Source organism: Microcaecilia unicolor, chromosome 10, assembly GCF_901765095.1.
Source record: "Microcaecilia unicolor chromosome 10, aMicUni1.1, whole genome shotgun sequence".
Lineage (NCBI taxonomy): Eukaryota > Metazoa > Chordata > Amphibia > Gymnophiona > Siphonopidae > Microcaecilia > Microcaecilia unicolor.
The window spans coordinates 173,936,128-173,957,953 of record NC_044040.1 but is presented as its reverse complement, the minus strand read 5'-3'; the positions used below and the strand labels follow the sequence as shown (position 1 = coordinate 173,957,953).

Sequence of the window (21,826 nt, the reverse complement as noted above, 5' to 3'; positions counted from 1 at the left end):
CTTCCCGAACCACCCGCGCACACTAACCGCCCTCAATCGGAGAGGACAAAGAGGGAGGGTGGCGACACGGCGAGCGCCTGCGGCGAGTGTCGAATCTGCAGGAGGTGGGTGAGGGCTCAGGACGGGGGTCGGGGTCCACTGGCGACTCGCAAGACGGAGGAGGCAAAGAGGAGCGGCTCCTACTACAGCGCAGTCGTCGTCCCCGTTCACTCAAAACAAAGGTTGCAAACCTATGAGATGCTGCAGCAAGTTCAGTATAGACAGGAGTGGAAGTCAGCAAAGCAGTGCCGTAGCGAGGGCGGCTGACACCCGGGGCGGTTCGCCGCTGTGCACCCCCCCCCGACCGCATTCTTACCAAGGGGGACGGGCGGGAGGGCCGCTCCGCCCCCGAGTACATGTCACTGGGAACTGCGTTGGCTCCGCTGGTTCCCTGCTCTCTCTGCCCTGGAACAGGAAGTAACCTGTTCCGGGGCAGAGAGAGCAGTGAACCATCAGAGCTGACACCCCCCAATGGCGTGCACCCGGTGCGGACCGCCTCACCGCCCCCCCTCTTTCCTACGCCACTGCAGCAAAGCAAGTCTACGGTAAGCAATGAAGCCCATTGGTTAATCTCTGTTTCCACTCCCCTACACAGCCGTCATTGCTATACACTGAAAAACAAGCAAAAACTTGCAGCTGCTTGACATTGTCGTTTTTAAAATGTTGTTCCATCTGAAACAAGTCTAAAGCTCTTTCAACTGGATAAACAGTGCCTTAAAATTTGGAGGACAAAAGGAGGGGGGGAGACAAACATACCCTGCAACTCGGAGGGAGGGAGGAAGGAGGGAGGGGGGATCCTGCAACTGGGAGGAAGGGAGGGAGGGGGGACCCTGCAACACGGGGGGGGGGGGGGGGGGAGGGAGGACCCTGCAACTGGGGAGGGGGGAAGGGGAAGGTTAGGAACCCCCTGCAACTGCGAGACAGACCCGGGGGGGGGGAACGACCCTGCAACTGGGAGGGAAGGGGGACCCTGGCACATACTCTCATATTCACTCTCTCACACAGTCACTCTCACACACACTCTCTCTCAAACATACACACTCCGAGGAAAACCTTGCTAGCGCCCATTTCCTTTAAAACAGAAACGGGCCTTTTTTTACTAGTTTATAAATAAAAGATGGCATGGCATAAAGTGGCAAGGACTTGCTAAGCACCAAGCACTTGAAATGTAAATGCTGATGTACAGTTTAAGGTATGATACAGTGAGATGGCTTGTAGTAGACGATACAAATAAAAGATGGCATGACCCCTAAAAATATATATATGAAACCAAAGTGCATCTAATGGTACAAAAAAAAAAAAAGAACTCTTTCAAATTCTTGGTGCTTAGCACGTCCCTGTCACCTTTTCCTACCCTTCCCTCTTCAGTCCTTTACTTCCTGTGGCATTATTCTATTTTGCTATCTTGTTTTTCTTTTTCCTTTTTTTTTCTTTTTCTCTCTTCTCTTTCCCTTGCGTTTCTTTCTTCTGTTTCTTTTCTCCTTCCTCCTTCTACCTTTTCCTTCCTTTTTCTCGTGTCCCCCCTCTCCCCACTCCTTCCCCCCCATTTTTTCTTCTTTTTTTACACTTAGATGTGTTCTGCCCTTTCCCTTTTCTGTTTTGATGTGTTCTTTTCTCTTTTTAATTAAAATTGCATTAACTTTGAATTTCAAATTTAAGGACTTCCTATTTAGCAGCATATTGAGGACCTAGAACTTATGCTCACTCTGGTTAATTGTTAGCATTAATCTGACAGTGAGATAGGCTTTTTACATACATTTTTATATTATCTATTGGATCTGGTGTGTATATTATGTTTTACAGATTTGGTATGGTTTCACTCATGTTTGGTTATGAAATATTTGGAATAACATCTAATTTTACAGATTTGCTTTTTTAGCCATTGTTGCTAGTAATTATTTATTGCTTATCCTGTATAATAAAACGCACCTCCAACATTCTGACGCTGACTGCATGGCTGAGGCATTCCTGCTCTCTGTTTCTCCATGGACAGAATGCATCTTGCAGCCCCACAACAGAAGTGACTCTCCCCTGACGTCACAGTCCCGGAACTCTCACAAGCATTTTTTAAAATAAAATAACTTAACAACGAATATGCTCGTGCTGGCCACGCTCCACTACACCCTATAAATACCAGGTGTCCCGTGCCCCTGACAGTTTTTTCTTTTCCGCCGTCGGACAGTCCCGTTTCCTACTCCGTCTCTCGTTTCCAATTACTTCTGTTTTTTTTCTTGTTTAAAATACTTCGCGAATTCGACTTTTCAGCGGTCTGTTTTCCTATTATGCCTCCAAAGAAACAGGGATTCAAACGCTGTAGCGTTTGTACAGGGAAAATGTCTGCGACCGATCCACATGACCAGTGTTTACACTGTCTGGGCAGGGCACACCTCTCTTCCAACTGTGCAGCCTGTGCCAGCATGTTGCCCCGCACACGGAAGATCAGGGAGCTCAAATTATGAGAAGTACCTGAGCTGCAGCAGCCCACGAGTTCCCTATCACGAGGGAAGAAGGCACAGCACAAACGAAAGCACACCGACAGAGAACAATCTCTAGAGAGAGCCCTCCCCCCGCTTCTGCAGCACCTTACCTCCAAGACTCGGCCACCACAAATCACTGCCACAGTTGTCGGTGCCGAGTCCCCGAGCAGCAGCATTTCCCCTCCAAGGCACCGAAAGCACAGGGAACCGAGGGTGCACACCGACCCCTCCCCTTCTGCTTCTCATCGACGCCGACACTCTCGGCATCGACGGAGTTCTTCCTCCTCTCGTCGACACGCAGCCTCTTCCCATCGGCACCGATGTCATGGCTCCTCCCATTCCCATTACAGTCACCAGTATGGCTCCTCCCACTCTTCTGTGCAGCGTTCCTGCTCCTCCCCTTCACAGCTAGGATCTGCCTGTCAGTTTTCAGCACCAGCTTTTCAAGAATTAACAGACAAAGCACAATTAAAATCTGCAAGTCAGTTTTCTGCACCAGCATCTCCGGAAGTAATTAGCAATATTTCAAAGGCACCTCCTGGTCTTTCTCCACAAGTGCCTATAGATACACTGCCCCAATCCAGCGCTCCACAGGACTCGGCAGCTGGCATACTTGAGGGGCACAAGACAACTCTCTCTTTTCAGCCATCTGTCAGCAACCGTGAATTCCTTCATCTCCTCCACAACTTTTTGCAACAAAATCAGCCCAAACAGCCACAAGTTACCCTCCCGGCTGTGGAGGTTGCGGCTCAGTTTACACATAAGCGCACACATCCTCTGTATCGACCTCAGCTTCCATGGCGGCAGAGCTTGCTTCGGAGTATGACTCCTCTTCCCCCAATTCAGTGATGCATTCTAACCCCTCCTCTCCGGACCCACACTCTGAGCTGGGTGCGGACACACCAGGCTTGCTGTCTGACCCATCCCCAACGCAACCATCCCGCACTTCTCAACCAGAAGACATTTCTTACCCAAATTTTCTACATCGGTTAGCCTTAGGCATCCAGTCCACATCCCAACCGGATCCTAGAACCAAGAAGTTACAGACACTCCGTTACAAGGAGGCTCCGAAGGAAATAATTGCTCTGCCTCTGCATGATGTTTTAGCAGAGCAACACAAAGTAATATGGTCCACACCTTTTTCAGCCGCCCCTTCGAAAAAGAGTCTGGACACCAAATATAGAGTCCAAGATGGATTTGGCTTTGGAAAGCCACAGCTGTCGCACCAGTCCATTGTGGTCTGTTCGGCAATGCAGAAGAACAAAAGTTCCAGAGACCACTCCAATTTTCCACCCAATAAGGACATGAAACTCATGGACTTATTGGGAAAGCGAATGTACCAGAATACAATGCTGAACGCTCGTATTGGCATGCATATATTCCACTATTCAGAGTACCAGTTTACTCTCCTGGAAACTCTGTCAAAGATAGTGGAGACCATGCCAGCACCCTTACAGGCGCAGATAACACCGTCTCTGCAACATCTAGACAAGTGTGCCACAAACCTCATTCGCGCCGCACACGACTCTTATGACACGTCTGTGAGGGGGGCGGCAGTGGGCATCTCCACTCGCCGGTTGGCTTGGCTAAAGGCCTCGGGCCTCCGTGAGGATGTCCACAACAGAGTGGCAGATGCACCTTGTTTAGGCGATAACCTTTTTGGTGACAAGGTCAAGGACATCATTGACAGTATTAAACAGGATTTCACCACACTAGAAACCCTAGAAGATAACAACCTCCATCAGTCACGATACTCGTCTCACTGTTCTTCGGTGAACAATTCCTTTAATTCGGCAAAGAGAAGGTATTTTTATAGAAAACCGTACACAGCACCTAGGTATGGGTCAAACTACAAGTACAATAGTAAACCTAATCGGTATCAACAATATGATAAGCCCACTCGAGAGCGAAGACCCCCAAAGCAGATTAGTGCTGGGGCTCCGAAAAATCAACCTTCTTTTTGACCCTGCGCACCAGGATTGGCCAGTGGGGGGGTCGACTTCAATATTTTGCCCCACAATGGGCCCGTGTCACGACCGACAAATGGGTCCTGTCTATCGTCAATCAGGGTTACCGACTGAATTTTTTAACCACACCTTCCCATTCCCACATTGTCAACTCGCCCATTCCGCAATCTCACCGTCAATGGGTCCAGGAAGAAATCGCCCGCCTTCTTCGAATCAGAGCAATAGAAGCGGTGCAAGCCACACAAATAAACACAGGTTTCTATTTCAGGCTGTTCGTCATTCCAAAGAGACAAGGGGGTCTTCGGGCGATCCTCGATTTACGTCCCCTCAACTCTTACATCACAGTCGAGAAATTTCGGATGACAACGCTGCAGATAATCCTTCCGTTGTTGGAACAGCAGGCCTGGTTGGTTTCCCTGGATCTCCAAGACGCCTATCTGCACATTCCTATCCATCGCTCATACAGAAGGTACCTACGTTTCAAGGTACAATCACGCCATTTTCAATATCGAGTCCTACCCTTCGGTCTTTCCTCATCTCCAAGGGTGTTCACGAAATGTGTCATCACAATCGTCTCGTACCTGCGGCAGAAAGGGATAGCAATTTTTCCATATTTGGACGATTGGCTAATTTCTGCACCGTCAGTCCAGGAGACTGTTCGGGCTCTTCAGGACACAATTTCGGTGCTGCAAAAACTGGGTTTCCTAGTCAACTACAAGAAGTCCCAGCTTCAACCAGTACAATCCCTTCAATTTATAGGGGCAGTACTAGCTACGCCACGGGCTCTCGCCTACTTACCTTTAGACAGGGCTCAACACATCTGGTCCCTCATCATTCATTTAAAGTCCCGCACCTGTACCACAGTTCGCACAGTATTAGTGCTACTGGGGCATATGGCAGCAACCATACCAGTAGTGTTTCTAGCCAGACTGCATATGCAGCATCTACAGTGGCATTTGAAGACTTTACTGGATTCAAGCACATCAACCGCTCTCAGTAGTCATACCACTTCCAGTCGAACTGAAAGATTCTCTTCAGTGGTGGACCTGCACATCCAATCTACTTCAGGGAATGCCATTTCGGCAACGACAGCCCACCCGTTACCTAACAACCGATGCTTCCAAACAGGGTTGGGGGGCACACTGTGGAACTTACAAAACGCAGGGACTTTGGACCTTAACAGAAGCCAAGTACAGCATCAACCTTCTGGAGTTAAGAGCGGTAAAGTTAGCTTGCAAGGCGTTTCGACAGCACCTTTACAAGCAACACATTCAGATACGGACGGACAATCAGGTGGCGATGTTTTACATCAACAAACAAGGGGGCATGGGTTCCAGGCAACTGTGCAGGGAAGCCATGCGGCTCTGGAACATGGTTCTAACTTGGGAATCCACAATTACAGCAACTTACATTCCAGGGATACAGAATGCGATCGTAGATTCTCTCAGCAGGCAACTTATGCCTCACGAGTGGTCGCTAAAGAACACAGTTACGCGAGGCCTGTTCAACAGGTGGGGACATCCTCAGGTCGATCTATTTGCCTCCCCACACAACAACAAGTGTCCCAAATTCTGCTCCAGGTATCCCAGTCACAGCAGCGTAGCGGACGATGCGTTTCAAATTCCTTGGACATAGAGCCTCTTTTACGCCTTCCCTCCTTTTCCTCTTATCTCCAAGGTCCTACAAAAGGCAAAAATGGAGGCAGCTTCACTCATTCTGATAGCGCCTCATTGGCCACGACAGGCATGGTTTCCTTTGCTGCTAACTCTGCTTCAGAAACCACCTCTCCTTTTACCTCTGGAATCGGATTTAATCACACAGAATCACGGAACCCTTCTACATCCGGACCTACCGTCTCTTCAACTGACGGAATGGTTGCTGGGTCCACGTCGCCCATGATGTTGTCACAGGAGATACTTCAAGTTCTGCTCGCTTCCAGGAAAGATTCGACATTGAAATCTTATGGCGCAAAATGGCGGAGATTTTCAGCATGGTGCTTTAAGTACAGTCTCCGACCAGAAACTGTATCTATTCCACGGGTATTAGAATATCTCCTCCATCTAGCAAAAACTGGCCTCTCTGCCACATCCGTAAGACTTCACCTGGCAGCGCTGTCAGTTCTGCATGACCCTGTAGACGGTTGCACGCTTATGCAACATCCGTTATCGAAAAGGTTCATTAAGGGTATCATACATTTGTACCCTCCAGTTCGTCCTCCACCACCAGCGTGGGATCTTAACTTGGTGTTGGACGCCTTGATGAAATCGCCATTTGAACTGCTAGACAGTACGGCTATCAAGTACCTCACTTGGAAGACGTTATTTCTAATTACACTTACGTCGGCACATAGAATTGGGGAGATACAGGCATTAGTACATTACTCACCATACACTCAAATACTGCATGATAAAGTAATTTTACGTACACACCCGAAGTTTCTCCCTAAGATCGTATCTTCTTTTCATGTGAATCAACTTATTGTGCTACCAACCTTTCACCCTCCTCCACATGGAACAGAGGAACACCAACGGTTGCACACTTTAGACTGTTTGAGAGCTCTTCGTATCTATCTGACACGAACAAAATCTGTAAACCGACCGTCTCAGTTATTTCTGTCTTTGAGGTCTACTTCTCCGAAACCAGTTACCAAGGGTACCTTGTCGCAGTGGATTGCCAGATGCATTACTTTATGCTATCAGTTAGCCAACTCTCCTCATTCAGGAGTGGCTACCGAAGTTCCACGGGTCACGGCCCACCATCTGAGAGCCATGGCTGCAACTATGGCTCATTTACAAAGGACGCCACTGCAGGACATTTGTAAAGCAGCAACTTGGGCTACGACTCATACTTTTGCAAAGCATTACTGCATTGACACTGCCTCTTCAACCGAATCAACTTTTGGTCAGGCAGTGTTATCTTCCAGCGTGTGAAGCGTCAACTACCTCCACCTCCTTACACAGGTACCAGTCCTAAGTTTTTCAATTTTCAATTTGTTAATGTGTGAAACTGCTACCTGTGTAGCTTGGGAGTCTTCTGTTGTGGGGCTGCAAGATGCATTCTGTCCATGGAGAAATATAAGTTGCTTACCTGTAACGGTAGTTCTCCTTGGACAGATCATCTTGCAGCCACACAAGCCCGCCCTACCCTCCCTGCAGTTGACGATAGCTATTGTAAGAAACTGTCAGGGGCACAGGACACCTGGTATTTATAGGGTGTAGTGGAGCGTGGCTAGCACGAGCATATTCGTTGTTAAGTTATTTTATTTTAAAAAATGCTTGTGAGAGTTCCGGGACTGTGATGTCAGAGGAGAGTCACTTCTGTTGTGTGGCTGCAAGATGATCTGTCCAAGGAGAACTACCGTTACAGGTAAGCAACTTATATATCCATCTCCTGAATTGACATCATGTACTTCCGGGTTCGTCACAAGCAGAAGTGACCAACCACATGAGGTTTCTCGGCTTCAGAATGTTGGAGGTGCATTCTATTAAATAGGATTGGTCAGTTCCTTGAAGCACAGACAGAGCTCAGCGTCCTGCACAGTAACGCTCAGACACCAGAGAGAGGGGGGGCCTGACACCAGAGGGGGGGTATGTCTGTCACACAAACACACTCTCTCTCTCATAAGTACATAAGTACATAAGTAGTGCCATACTGGGAAAGACCAAAGGTCCATCTAGCCCAGCATCCTGTCACCGACAGTGGCCAATCCAGGTCAAGGGCACCTGGCACGCTCCCCAAACGTAAAAACATTCCAGACAAGTTATACCTAAAAATGCGGAATTTTTCCAAGTCCATTTAATAGCGGTCTATGGACTTGTCCTTTAGGAATCTATCTAACCCCTTTTTAAACTCCGTCAAGCTAACCGCCCGTACCACGTTCTCCGGCAACGAATTCCAGAGTCTAATTACACGTTGGGTGAAGAAAAATTTTCTCCGATTCGTTTTAAATTTACCACACTGTAGCTTCAACTCATGCCCTCTAGTCCTAGTATTTTTGGATAGCGTGAACAGTCGCTTCACATCCACCCGATCCATTCCACTCATTATTTTATACACTTCTATCATATCTCCCCTCAGCCATCTCTTCTCCAAGCTAAAAAGCCCTAGCCTTCTCAGCCTCTCTTCATAGGAAAGTCGTCCCATCCCCACTATCATTTTCGTCGCCCTTCGCTGTACCTTTTCCAATTCTACTATATCTTTTTTGAGATACGGAGACCAGTACTGAACACAATACTCCAGGTGCGGTCGCACCATGGAGCGATACAACGGCATTATAACATCCGCACACCTGGACTCCATACCCTTCCTAATAACACCCAACATTCTATTCGCTTTCCTAGCCGCAGCAGCACACTGAGCAGAAGGTTTCAGCGTATCATCGACGACGACACCCAGATCCCTTTCTTGATCCGTAACTCCTAACGCGGAACCTTGCAAGACGTAGCTATAATTCGGGTTCCTCTTACCCACATGCATCACTTTGCACTTGTCAACATTGAACTTCATCTGCCACTTGCACGCCCAATCTCCCAGTCTCGCAAGGTCCTCCTGTAATCGTTCACATTCCTCCTGCGACTTGACGACCCTGAATAATTTTGTGTCATCGGCGAATTTAATTACCTCACTAGTTATTCCCATCTCTAGGTCATTTATAAATACATTAAAAAGCAACGGACCCAGCACAGACCCCTGCGGGACCCCACTAACTACCCTCCTCCACTGAGAATACTGGCCACGCAATCCTACTCTCTGCTTCCTATCTTTCAACCAGTTCTTAATCCATAATAATACCCTACCTCCGATTCCATGACTCTGCAATTTCTTCAGGAGTCTTTCGTGCGGCACTTTGTCAAACGCCTTCTGAAAATCCAGATATACAATATCAACCGGCTCCCTATTGTCCACATGTTTGCTTACCCCCTCAAAAAAATGCATTAGATTGGTGAGGCAAGACTTCCCTTCACTAAATCCGTGCTGACTTTGTCTCATCAGTCCATGTTTTTGTATATGCTCTGCAATTTTATTCTTAATAATAGCCTCCACCATCTTGCCCGGCACCGACGTCAGACTCACCGGTCTATAATTTCCCGGATCTCCTCTGGAACCCTTCTTAAAAATCGGAGTAACATTGGCTACCCTCCAGTCTTCCGGTACTACACTCGATTTTAGGGACAGATTGCATATTTCTAACAGTAGCTCCGCAAGTTCATTTTTTAGTTCTATTAATACTCTGGGATGAATACCATCAGGTCCCGGTGATTTACTACTCTTCAGCTTGCTGAACTGACCCATTACATCCTCCAAGGTTACAGAGAATTCGTTTAGTTTCTCCGACTCCCCCGCTTCAAATATTCTTTCCGGCACCGGTGTCCCCCCCAAATCCTCCTCGGTGAAGACCGAAGCAAAGAATTCATTTAATTTCTCCGCTACGGCTTTGTCCTCCCTGATCGCCCCTTTAACACCATTTTCGTCCAGCGGCCCAACCGACTCTCTCACTCTCACACACTGTCTCTCACAAACTCTATGTCTCACTCTGTATCACATTCACTCTCTATGTGTCACACAGTCACTCTCACACTCTCTTGGTCTCATAGTCTCAGAGAGAGCCTGTGTCTCACATACGCTCTCTCGCACACACTGTGTGTGAAACACACTCTCTCACACTGTGTCTCACATACGCACTTGCGCACATACACTCATTCTCACATACACACTCTCTCACAGACACACTCTCTCTCTCACACACACACTCACACATTCACTCTCTCTCTCATACACAGTCACTCTCACATACACTCTTTCAAACATAAACACTCCGAGGAAAACCTTGCTAGCGCCCGTTTCATTTGTGTCAGAAACGGGCCTTTTTTATTAGTGTATTAATACTACATGTCAGTTGAGAATATTTATTTATTTAGGGCCCCTTTTACAAAGCAGTGGTACCCGTACCGCTGCTTTGCTGCATGCCAATCCAGCACTCCTGCAGGAGCCCGGCGGTAGTGCCTGATTCCTAATGTACACCATTTCTAGCGCTGAAAAAATACTTTTATTTTTTTTAGCACTGGGGGCTTACCCAGTGGTAATCAGGCAGCTCCGCACAGTGCCCGGTTACCATAGAGTTAGCATGGGAGCCCTTACCACCTCCTAAATAGGCGGTGGTAAGGGCTTCACCAGGAAATGGCTGTGCGGCAAGTTTTTCACTCACTGCATGGCCATTTCCTTAAAAAAAAAAAAAAAAGCCTTTTACCCCATGCAGTAAAAGGGGCCCTTATTTGCTAATTTATTGTTTGTTCAGGTACTACATTCTAATGTATTAATATTTATTTATAGGCTTAGTTAATTTAAAAATAGATAACATATTTATACATTGAATAATTATTTTTTACTTTTGTCATTTTAATTTTTTGCATGTAATTATTTGTTTTTATGTACTTTTTTTTTTCTTTTAGAATTAGTCTAAACCCCTAGTTGTGTCAGGTTGTTTTGCAGTTGTGATTGACGCTGGTAATAAAGAATTTTTTGGTTCCTCTACTGGACTGTGTGCTCTACTTTTTTTTTTTTTTTTTTTGGTGGTTCTACTCGTGGAGGTTTTTTGTCTTCTGCCACACTGAGTTGTTGGGCAATTTCCTCAGTTCTGGAGTGGTTAGAGATTGCATCAGAGACACTGGGATCTCCCAGCACATCTTTTGATGCTTTATACATCAGCTGTCACAAGAAGTGCTGCCAGTGTGCCCAGCCTGACTGGCCGATAGCAGTTAAGTACATTCTGGAGTCTTGCCTGAAAATATACAGCATTGCATGTCCCTTAAAATAAGAAAATGATGCTTCAATAAAAAGTATATTTGGGGGTAATTCACGTTCTTAAGTGCAGAACAGGGGGAATCACAGAAGGTAAAAGTAGAGGCTGACCAAAGGCCGTTCTTACCCATGTAAATCCCAATGAATATCTGCCCCCTTTGTTTCAGTGTGTGGATCTTTTCACTGTGTATGGAATGTGGAAGCTGCCTGTCATCTTTGTTGAGACTATTTAAGAGCTATACTGCCGGGGACAGAACAGGTTTTCCTTGGTGTACACTGCCTTGATCTATTTATGTTAACTAATTGTTCTCCTTTGAGAATGTGTAGGACCTTACAGTACAAAGGGAATTTTTTACTAGACTGACTTGCTTGCCAAGCTGAAAATGTCCCTAATTACTTGTACGTGTAAGTGGTCATGACAACAATCCAAGCTTTAAGTGTAACTTGATTCATCCAGTACAGTTATATAAAATTAATACCTTATCACAAAAGCACTGATTAAACGATAATGGTATCGGTCTGATATATGTACGAACAAGGACCTCCAAGGCCTGTGCAGCATAGCTTGTGCGTTTTTTGATGCTAGACAGTAGTGCACAGCCTATAGAATTCGAGTAATTCTGCATGTGTTCTGTGATCTTACTTATTGCATCATTTCACTAGGTACGGCAGGCTGCAGAAGAAGGAAATTGTTGCTTTGGAACTATTGATACTTGGTTGTTATATAAACTCACAGAAGGTAAATGTAGCAAAGGACCTGTTTGGTAATTTAATGTTTGAATTTGATGTCTATAATTGTACTAGTCTAGTAATGTTTTTTGAAATGGCTACTTATAAGAGAACAACTACACTGTATAATGTTCGGATGCAGACCAGCTGAAATATGCGTAACTACTACAAAAAAATCTGCTGCCTTAAAATGACACTTCTCAACCTGCATCCAGTGCAGGGTGTTGTGTTTTTTTAGCAGGAAAAATGGCCTCAAAGAGCTTCCAGATCCTGAATTAATCTGTTGAAGCTAATACGGGTCAACAGACCCTGCCTTCATCATTGGCCACTAAAAACCTAATGATGTCCTAACATTCCTGCTGGTTAAATTAGTCTCATGAAAAATATTATGCATTTACACACTTTACGTAAGCACCGCTACTTATCTTTTCAGTAGGTGCTTCAAGACAGCGTTGCGTGCTGTGCTCCACTCTCTTTTGTTCATGTGCCAAGCCCCAAACATCCAGTAGTCCCAGCTCGTGTACCACTGAGTGCAACAAGCGCAGTACTGCTAACATTGTGCAGCTACTCAAGCAAATCCCAGTGGAACATGGCTCAACTTTCCTCCAGTTTGCTAAAAGCATGCACAATTCCTAAACAAACAGTCAAGTACCACCACTCCAAAGCTGCACTACTGCCACACTGGATGGCTGTTCAATCAAATTCTCATGGACCTGAGACATATAAATAATGGAGTCGCCATTGATTGCAAGAAACTTCAGTCAGGAATGTCAGCCATTCCAATGACTACTGGTGGCCTATATTAAATCCACAAGCCAAACCTATTCAGCTATCTAGTTTTGATCTTGTTAATTTATCGGTCAGAAGCAATTTGGGGTTGAATTGTAGTTGGTAAAAATGTACTGACATTTTCAAAGTTAAAAAAAAAAAAGTAAATTTATCATTTTATACTTATCTTTGTCTTAGATCTAAAGTACTGCTAAATATAAGATTTATTTTTACCAGTACCTTAGATCCAGAGCAAAAAAATGTAAAGCCTAATATCAGTTGGAGGTTTGGTGTACCAACTCAACAGCCCTTGTTGTACCTTTTCCTGTTGATAAATTTTGATAAATGTCAGTTGATAAATGTTATGTTGTGTTTTTGTTTTTGTTTTTTTTAATCAGTGTCTGATCCACAAACTGAGCAGGGTCCTTTATAATCTTTCAGAAACATCCAGCTAGCGTAGATTTATTTCTTTTAGATTGGCTGGGTGTTTAGGTCCCTAACTACGCTCCAATCATGGCAGTGATGTCAGCTTTTGGTGTATGCTCACTAACTGCTCCACTTGTGTCTCATCTTTGTTTTCTAAAACTCAGAATTTTCTCCTTTTTCTGCCATCATTTTGCCGTTTTCTTTTATCAGATCCTTGATCTGTATTGGCTGTGCCATGAGTGACTTCAGTGTGATCTGATTTAGAGAATGTCACGGGGACAGGGACCCGCAGTAACTGCGGGGACGGGGACAGAGCCCACAGGGGATGGGGACAAACTTTGTCCCCATGTCGTTTTCTGCTTTGAAGCCTGTTGAACTGGACTGTTAATTATGTTTGAGTCATACAGACAACGATATTTTGATTTTTTTGGAAAAACAAACAAACATGCTGGCCACATCTAGCAAAATTTGCATGGGGGATCCTGTACATCCTGCTACCAGCACATCTTCTAAGAAGACATTTTCTATTGCAGGAAGGACTGTGGAAGACAGAAGAGCTAGATTGAATCCTGAGATTGTTGATGACTTATTTATCCACAGATTAAAAAATCAAAACAGTGCTTCATAGGGCATATTTCTATCCTCTAGGGCATACAGAATGGGTTGTATTTTGTACCCCTGGACATTTTAACAGGGTGGATTAGGATTTCTTGGGGTAGTAGAAATCCACTATTGTTGGGGTTGGAAGGGTAGATGGTGGTGGTGAGGAGGGTTATTATAGCTGCTCACGGTTATTATTGTTCCTTTTTATACTTTAATAAAAAGATTTAAATATAAAATCATAATTGTTCGAGACTTCTGTAAATGAGGACAGAGCCCATGGGGACGGGGCGGGTTTCGGAGACAGGGCCTGCGGGGATGGGCTGTGGATGGAGACAGAACCTGTGGGGACGGAGACAGAACCCATGGGGACTGAGCAGGGCCGGGGACAAACTTTGTCCCCATATCATTCTCTAATCTTAGTTTTTGACTCCTGCTATTTTAACTGGGAAAAGGAGATTGTGTTTTGTTCGCTTTAACTCCTTGTGGCTGCTTCTATGTGAAGTACAGTTTTGTAGGCTGGATAAAGGACATTTGTTGATCTTTGGATCAAAAATAAGATTTATTTTTTTCCCCCACTGGCTCAAAGTTAGAACATAAGAGTTGCCATACTGGGACAGACAGAAGGTCCATCAAGCCCAGTATCCAGTTTCCAAAAGTGGCCAATTCAGGCCATAAGTACCTGGGAGATCCCAGAACAGTAAAACAGATTTTATAATGCTTATCCTTGAAATATCCAAACAAATATGAATGTAGGTTTTTTGTGTCTACAAAAGTGGAGTAAAGTCTCATATAGATAACACGAAGAGAATTATTTTCTCACTCAATCACTGAATGTATGATTCGTGTATACAATTGAATCATGGACTTAACCTCCACCAACCTTTATTATTAACTAACTTATAACATGTGTTGAGCAAACTCTCACAATCTAATTGTAATCAACAACAAAATATGTCTAGCACTTAGCTTAGGCAGGATGGTGCACTCAAAAAACCCCGACAGGTCCCCGTTTCGTACTGTCTTTATCAAGGGGGAGTCACCAATTCTGTTGTGCATAAAGGAGAGATGAACAAACTATTAGTTCTTTCTAAACAATATTATAACCTGCATTCATTTCTAATTGCTCTTGGCTTACCCGGTAGCTGCCTCAAGTGCATATGTTATGTTGCTTTGTCTAACAAAAAATGGCGGCGGCGTCTTTATATTACTACTAACCCGCGCCAGCTGATTTGATGACGTCATGAGCGGGAACTTCAACATCGAAGTCATCCCTATCTCATGGCTCAAAAGGCAAATGTAAGTGCCCTCATGACTTAATGTCGAGTTAAAAGTATCTAAGCCTTATAGAAAAGATGGATACGTTAGAAAAAGCAATTTAGAAAAAACATTGTTAGAAAAAACAACTCCATTGGATATAGGTGTTGAGACCCATAGGTTCTATCGTGTCTAATGTGAAGATCCAAAATGTTTCACGTTGTAGGATATTTCTGTTTAGATCACCGCCTCTCTTAGATGGTGTTATTTGTTCGATGATCATACATTTCAGATCTTCAATAGTATGTTTTTCAGATAGCCAATGTTGAACAATGGGTGCCCCGAGATTGTGGGCTAAAATTCGCGAGCGATGCTCAATGAGTCTCTCATGTAAAGATCTGATCGATTTACCAATATAGTATTTCTCACAAGGGCATTTGATGTAGTAAACAATGCCCTTGGAACGGCATGTAGTTCTGTGTTTTAATGTATATGTTGTACCATTACAAAAAAAGTCCGTGCCTTCGATAGTAGTAGGGCATGTTTTGCAGCGGGACTTCATACACTTGAAATGACCTGGACTGACAATGTCAGTTGAAACGACCGGCAAAACAGCAGGGCTCAAAATTTCTTTGAGGTTTCTGGAGCGCGAAAACGCGGTCCTAATATTAGAGTTCGAGAACACAGGATGTGACTTAATAATGTCCCAATGGCGCCATATTTTGTTGTTGATTACAATTAGATTGTGAGAGTTTGCTCAACACATGTTATAAGTTAGTTAATAATAAAGGTTGGTGGAGGTTAAGTCCATGATTAAATTGTATACACGAATTCAGTGATTGAGTGAGAAAATAATTCTCTTCGTGTTATCTATATGAGACTTTACTCCACTTTTGTAGACACAAAAAACCTACATTCATATTTGTTTGGATATTTTGTGATTTTTCTACACTCGACGGAGTGTTGGCTCAGTCTTTTGTTTGACAGTTATCCTTGAAATAAGCAGTGGATTTTCCCACGCCCATCTTAATGGGTTGTTTTTAATCTTTTCTGAATGGACAGCTCTTAAGTGACACATATTTGATTCAACCCTAGAAAAGATACCCAGCAATAGTACCTGTAGCATGAAAATACCATTATTTTTTTTACTCTCAAAGAACCCCTAATTAGCTGGAAATTAAAAACCATCTAAATTTGGGGTTTCTCTTAGGTGATTGCAACTCCATCACATATGATTACACCTTGATTCTGTTTCGAAATGGGAACTGGTACACCGGAAAGAGACTAGGCTCAGTTTCTAGCTTTTTAGCAGGAGGCTATAGGGAATCCTTGTGTGTATCATATAGTGCAGTACTGATCATCTCAAGCGCCAATGAACATGTCAGTCTGAGGGTTATGTATAGAGTTAATTCATTTTTTTTAACTTTTTGCAGAGGATGCACAACTAATAATCTAAGATATCACTGCCTCTTATGTCTGATTTTCCTTCTAGGTTCTGTGTATGCTACAGATTATTCTAATGCCAGCAGTACTGGTATTTTTGATCCATATCAGGTATCCTTTTGTTCCATTTCGTGCTTTTGTAGATGATGTCAAACTCAGATGCACAAGCTTAACCATTAATGTTTTTTTTTAATGTATTTTTTCAGATGTGTTGGAGTTCTTTTATTTGCTCTGTCCTTTCCATGCCAATTTCAATCTTTCCTCCTGTGGAGGACACTAGGTAAGGACAGAAGATTATACTTGAATGCAAACATAGGGGTCCTTTTACTAATCTGCAGGAAAATGGACCCTGTGGTAGTGGCGGGGGCTGGTTTTCCCACGTGCCAGAGCCCTTTTTACTGCAGCAGGTAAAAAGCAGCGCCCCAAAGAGGCGGAAAGGGATGGGAGGAGGAGAGGGGGGAGGGAGAGGACAGGGGAAGAAGGTGGGGGGGGGGGAGAAAATGGGGGGGGGGGGGAAGGTTTTGATACAAATTCATGATTAAATGTACAATTCCCAGAAGTTGTGATCAGGGAGTGTTGGGCATCTTTGTTGATGTTGACATGGATTTGTAGTTTTTTTTTGTGGTATGTTTTAATAAACTTTACAAATTAAAAAAAAATAAAAGAAGCACCCCCCCCCCCCCCCAAAAAAAAAAGACCATGTGATACGATAACTGTTGCCATGAGGCAGGGAGCACTTACCACCACCTATTGAGGTGGCAGTAAGTGCTCCGGCGGTAACCGGGCAGCGTGTGGCGATGCCCAATTACTGCTGGGTTAGCGCCGCGCTAGAAAAAAATGTTTTTCTGGCACACCGGAAATGGCACGCCGTCGAGCAGGAACTACAGCCAGCGGCTGCGTTGGGCTGGCTGTAGTTCCGATTGGGCTTACAGACGCTTTGTAAAAGGGTCCCATAATGTATGACATCTTTCCAAGTACTGAAAGTGGAACCTCAGCTCTTCAGCTCTGTTTGATGCTCTAATGTGTGAGCTGTGGCTTTGGGCCTTTTGCTCAGTTAGGTAATATGCTCAAACTCTCAGAGAATGACTGTGTGGTTTCTACTTCAAGAGTTACTCCTGCTAGCTATTACACGGCAGGAGGCTTCTTTTCAATCTTGCACTAGCTAGATATGTTACCTGCACATTCATCATAAGAAGTTGAAAGTTAGGCTTGGAAAGAAAAGAGAATGGAAAAAAATGAGAATTAAAGCATGTCTTGTTCAAGACATACACCAAAATGGGACACCACATTCTATTACAGAATGAGAAAAAGAAAGGCACGGGCTTCTTGAACAGAGTTCTGTGCTCTTGCTGGCAAATATGTTCATATTCCACCAGCTGTAAACCATTCTGATTTACTGTATCGTATCTTGTTGCAGTGCAAAAGCCAATAAATGATAATGAGTATTCTCATCAATGTATGTGGAATGAAAATTTTTTTTCTTTGTTTGTAGCCACAACTATGGATTGGTTGATGCAAGTATATTCGGTGTGCCTATACCAATTGTAGCCTTGGTAAGTGAAATCATTTGAATTGTTTTAGCCTACTTGTTCTTATTGACTTTGTAAATGTAGTTGTGTTCTCATATTTTTGATTTTACTTTCATCAATTTTTATTGACGACTCAAACATAACCAGTACAATTGTTTTATAACAGAAAATATTTGATAATTCAGTATATAGTACAGAAACATGAAGCCCCTAAAATAGGCCGCCAACAAAGTTTTCTCGTTTATCTCCCTTCACCCGTGTCCCACCCCTAATATGAATTGATTTTATTTGACCTAGTAAGTTAAGGATGCTATTTATTTTGCTTGCTTTTTTTTTTTTTTGTTGTCCCCTTCTCTTCCCTTATCCAAGGTAACCAGATATTCCTTCTGATGGTTGACTTTGACATTCCAAACCCATGGTTAAAAATTATTGATGTAAGCTAGAAAAATGTTTTTGTAGTATTACCTAAAGGGGCCGTAAAGCAGCATGCATGAGGAACAGGGACAACCTGGAAGATGAAGCAAGCCTGACACTTATCAAGTCTTTTATCGAGATCTATGTTGTTTGTGTACAACTGCTGGTTACCATATCCACTCAGACCATTTTGGACCCCTGACATGGGCAGTATTTTGCTGAAACATGGCCATGTCAGGTCATTGGAACTGTTACTGTTTGAATACCTCAAAGTTGTTGTTGTTCTAATTCCAGTCTGTTGATTCTCATCTTCTGGGTCTTTCCCGCTCTTTCTGCATGGGGTTTCTACGTTTTCTAACATTAATCTTATTTAGATTACATCTTATTTCTTGTGTTCTACATATACCATTTAGTTCAAAGCGGATCTCAGAAAAAGAGGGCTAGGACAATACATAGAAATTACAGTCAGTAAATGCAGTATTAATTATTATCAGTAAGTTCAATGTTAACTAGACAGGACATACGTACAGAACTACATAGTTTTTTAAAGATGTCCTGAAAACTATATAATTAGGTTGACATCGTATGGCTTTTGGTAAAGGTGATCCATGCTTTTGCAACTTGGTACAAAAAAGAATAAAGACTTTTATATCTAATACCAGTAAAGCTAGGAAATTGTAATAATGAATGATTACATAAACCAGCTCATACATATGGATATGAACTTTCCATTTATGATTTTAAAGATTAGACAGTAAAGCTTGCAGAGTTGCCTCTATTGGTAATCAATGGAGTTGAATATATAAAGAGGTGATGGCCATCATATTTTTTCAGAGAATAAATCAATATAATACAAGTATCTTGAAGTGTTTGTAACCTTTTATGGAAATATTTTGCACAACCCAAATAACATTGCAATAATACAACTCGGACATCAGTAGAAATTGTACTACTAATACATTTTCAAATTCTTCTTCGTTTCCTTAGTTAGAAAAGATCTTTTTATAAGTAAAACTGGTGATTCTATTGTTAGACAATTATCAATTATTATCAACATTTTCATGGATGATTTGATATGGTAGACCACTTTATCTATTGTAAGAGCAATTTGAATTTGATTTCCCATCCTTTCCTATTAGCAGAAACCTTTTTTTTCCTTAAGTTTTAAATATCTTCCTGTCTTTCATGCATCTGTTTTCACTCAAGTATTTTAGCTTCTGGGGGTAGAAGAGAGCATGGCAGGGGTCTATACTTAAAGTAGTACCTGAACTTTCTTTTGCTATGTCCTGTTTTGTCATTAATCTTGTAGGTGGCAGATCAGCAGTCAGCCATGTTCGGAGAATGCTGCTTTCACACGGGAGATGTTAAGCTGACCATGGGAACAGGGACCTTTATGGACATTAATACTGGAAGCAAACCTCATGCCTCTATAGCAGGTACATTTGTTTTTTAAATCTCCATTTCTATAATCTAATCTAATATAGGCATTTCTATTTTGCTTTACCTGGGGAGTCTCAAGGGGGATTACAAAGTATAAGCAAATGGAACAGATTCCATTTAATAAACTGTTGAGCTCATTGAGTTGATCAACATTATTTCAAACCGCAAAGTCCTACAGATGTTGAGTAAACGGTTTTCAAAGCTTTTCTAAATGTAGTATAACAGGTAATATTTCTGATATCCTTTGCTAATTTATTCCATAGCAGTGACATGCAAAAGAATGCAAAAAAGACCAAACTGCTACCTCACAAATGTTGAGAAGGTGCTACCAGTGAGTGCTCTGCCCAAGACAAGGCCTGAGCTCTGGTGGAGTGAGTCTTGAAGAATTTTGGAACCGATTTTCCTCAGAGGACATAGGCCGACACAATTGCCTCCTTAATCCATCTAGCAATAGTTGTTTTAGAGGGCCACCTCCCCTTTCCTAGCACCTCCAATCAGTACAAAAAGCCTGTCTGTGCACCAAAATTGCTGGGAATTCCCGAGATAACTTTTTAGCACCCTCCAGAGGTCCAAAGCATTTTGCTGCCACTGCTCCTCTGTACCCGAGCGATCCCTAAGCACTGAAAGAACCACTAACTAATTAACGTGACATGGTGAAGCACCACCCGAAGTCCATCTAGTCAGACAAGAGTAACAATAAAGACTCTTTACAAGAAAGGCACTGAAGCTCCTAATCCATCTAGCTGAAGTCAATGCCACTAAAAACACCGTCTTTAGAGTAAGATCTTTAAACGAGGAGCCCAATTTAAAGACTCGAATGGAGCAGAAACCAACACCTACAGAACCAGATTAAGATCCCAAGGTGGCACCGAGGGCTGCACCAGAAGTTGAAGCAACCAAACCCCCTGAAGGAAACGTTGCACATCAAGATGAACAGCTAGTAGCTTCCCCGCCAAACAGCCATGAAAACACCCAAGAGCTGCAACTTGCACTTAATTGAAGACCAGAGCCAACCCAGCCTGCAAAAAATCCAGAATGTTAGGAAGAGGGGCCTTGAAGGGCAGAACCCTATGATCTTGGCATCGGGCCTCAAATACATGCCACACCCTGACATATGCCAGGGGCATGGAATGCCGCAGCAAACGCAAAAGAGTGGTAATGACAGAGGCAGAATAACCCCACTTCCTCAAACGTGCTCAGTCAAGAGCCATGCTGTAAGTGAGAACCGAGCTGGGTTCTCCAAGAACACTGGCCCCTGAGACAGGAGCCCGGGTGACACTGGAAGGTGGAGAGGCTCCACCACCAACAGCCAAATGAGGTCCCCGTACCAGGTCCTCCGGGGCTAGTTAGGCACCACCAGCACCATGGGCCCCTGATGCATTATCTGCTGAATGATTCTGCCCACCAGAGTTCATGGGGAAAACATGTACACAAGCTCAAACTCGGGCCAAGACTGGAGCAGCTCGTCCAGCCCACCGCCTGACTGTCTTGCCTCCTGCTGAAGAACCAGTGCACCTTGGTGCACCGAGAGATCGCCATGAAATCCATCACTGGAGTCCCCCACTGGTGCACTATGAAATTGAAGATGGACAGACTGAGACTCCACTTTCCTGGCTTTAGAAGGTTTCAACTGAGAGTCTGCCTTGATGTTGTTGACCCCTGCGACATGGGCTGCCGAGAGAACCTGCAGGCGACCCTCTGCCCAGGCAAAAATATGCGCAGCCTCCTGAGCTACTAACGAACTCTTTGTACCCCCGTTGTGATTCACAAACACTACTGCCGTGGCATTGTCCAAGAACACGCGGATGGCTTGGCCAAGAATGGAGTCCTGAAAAGCAAACCGCGGCAGACAGATTGCCCAAATCTACAAGATATTGATCGACCAGCCGGCCACCAGTCCTGTGCCATTCTTCCCTCGCAATGCACCCGCCATCACAGC

At 43.9% G+C, this 21,826-nt stretch overlaps 1 protein-coding gene across 1 annotated transcript in view; it reads left to right on the top strand.

Moving 5' to 3' along the window:
- The window catches only part of GK5 (glycerol kinase 5), a 98,035-nt gene that overhangs the window by 41,422 nt on the left and 34,787 nt on the right, over positions 1-21,826 (top strand). The window contains exons 6-10 of the mRNA XM_030215806.1: positions 11,945-12,020; positions 16,554-16,615; positions 16,711-16,784; positions 17,997-18,057; positions 19,757-19,883. Of these exons, the coding sequence (XP_030071666.1) occupies positions 11,945-12,020; positions 16,554-16,615; positions 16,711-16,784; positions 17,997-18,057; positions 19,757-19,883 (400 nt within the window). The remainder of the gene's footprint in view (positions 1-11,944; positions 12,021-16,553; positions 16,616-16,710; positions 16,785-17,996; positions 18,058-19,756; positions 19,884-21,826) is intronic.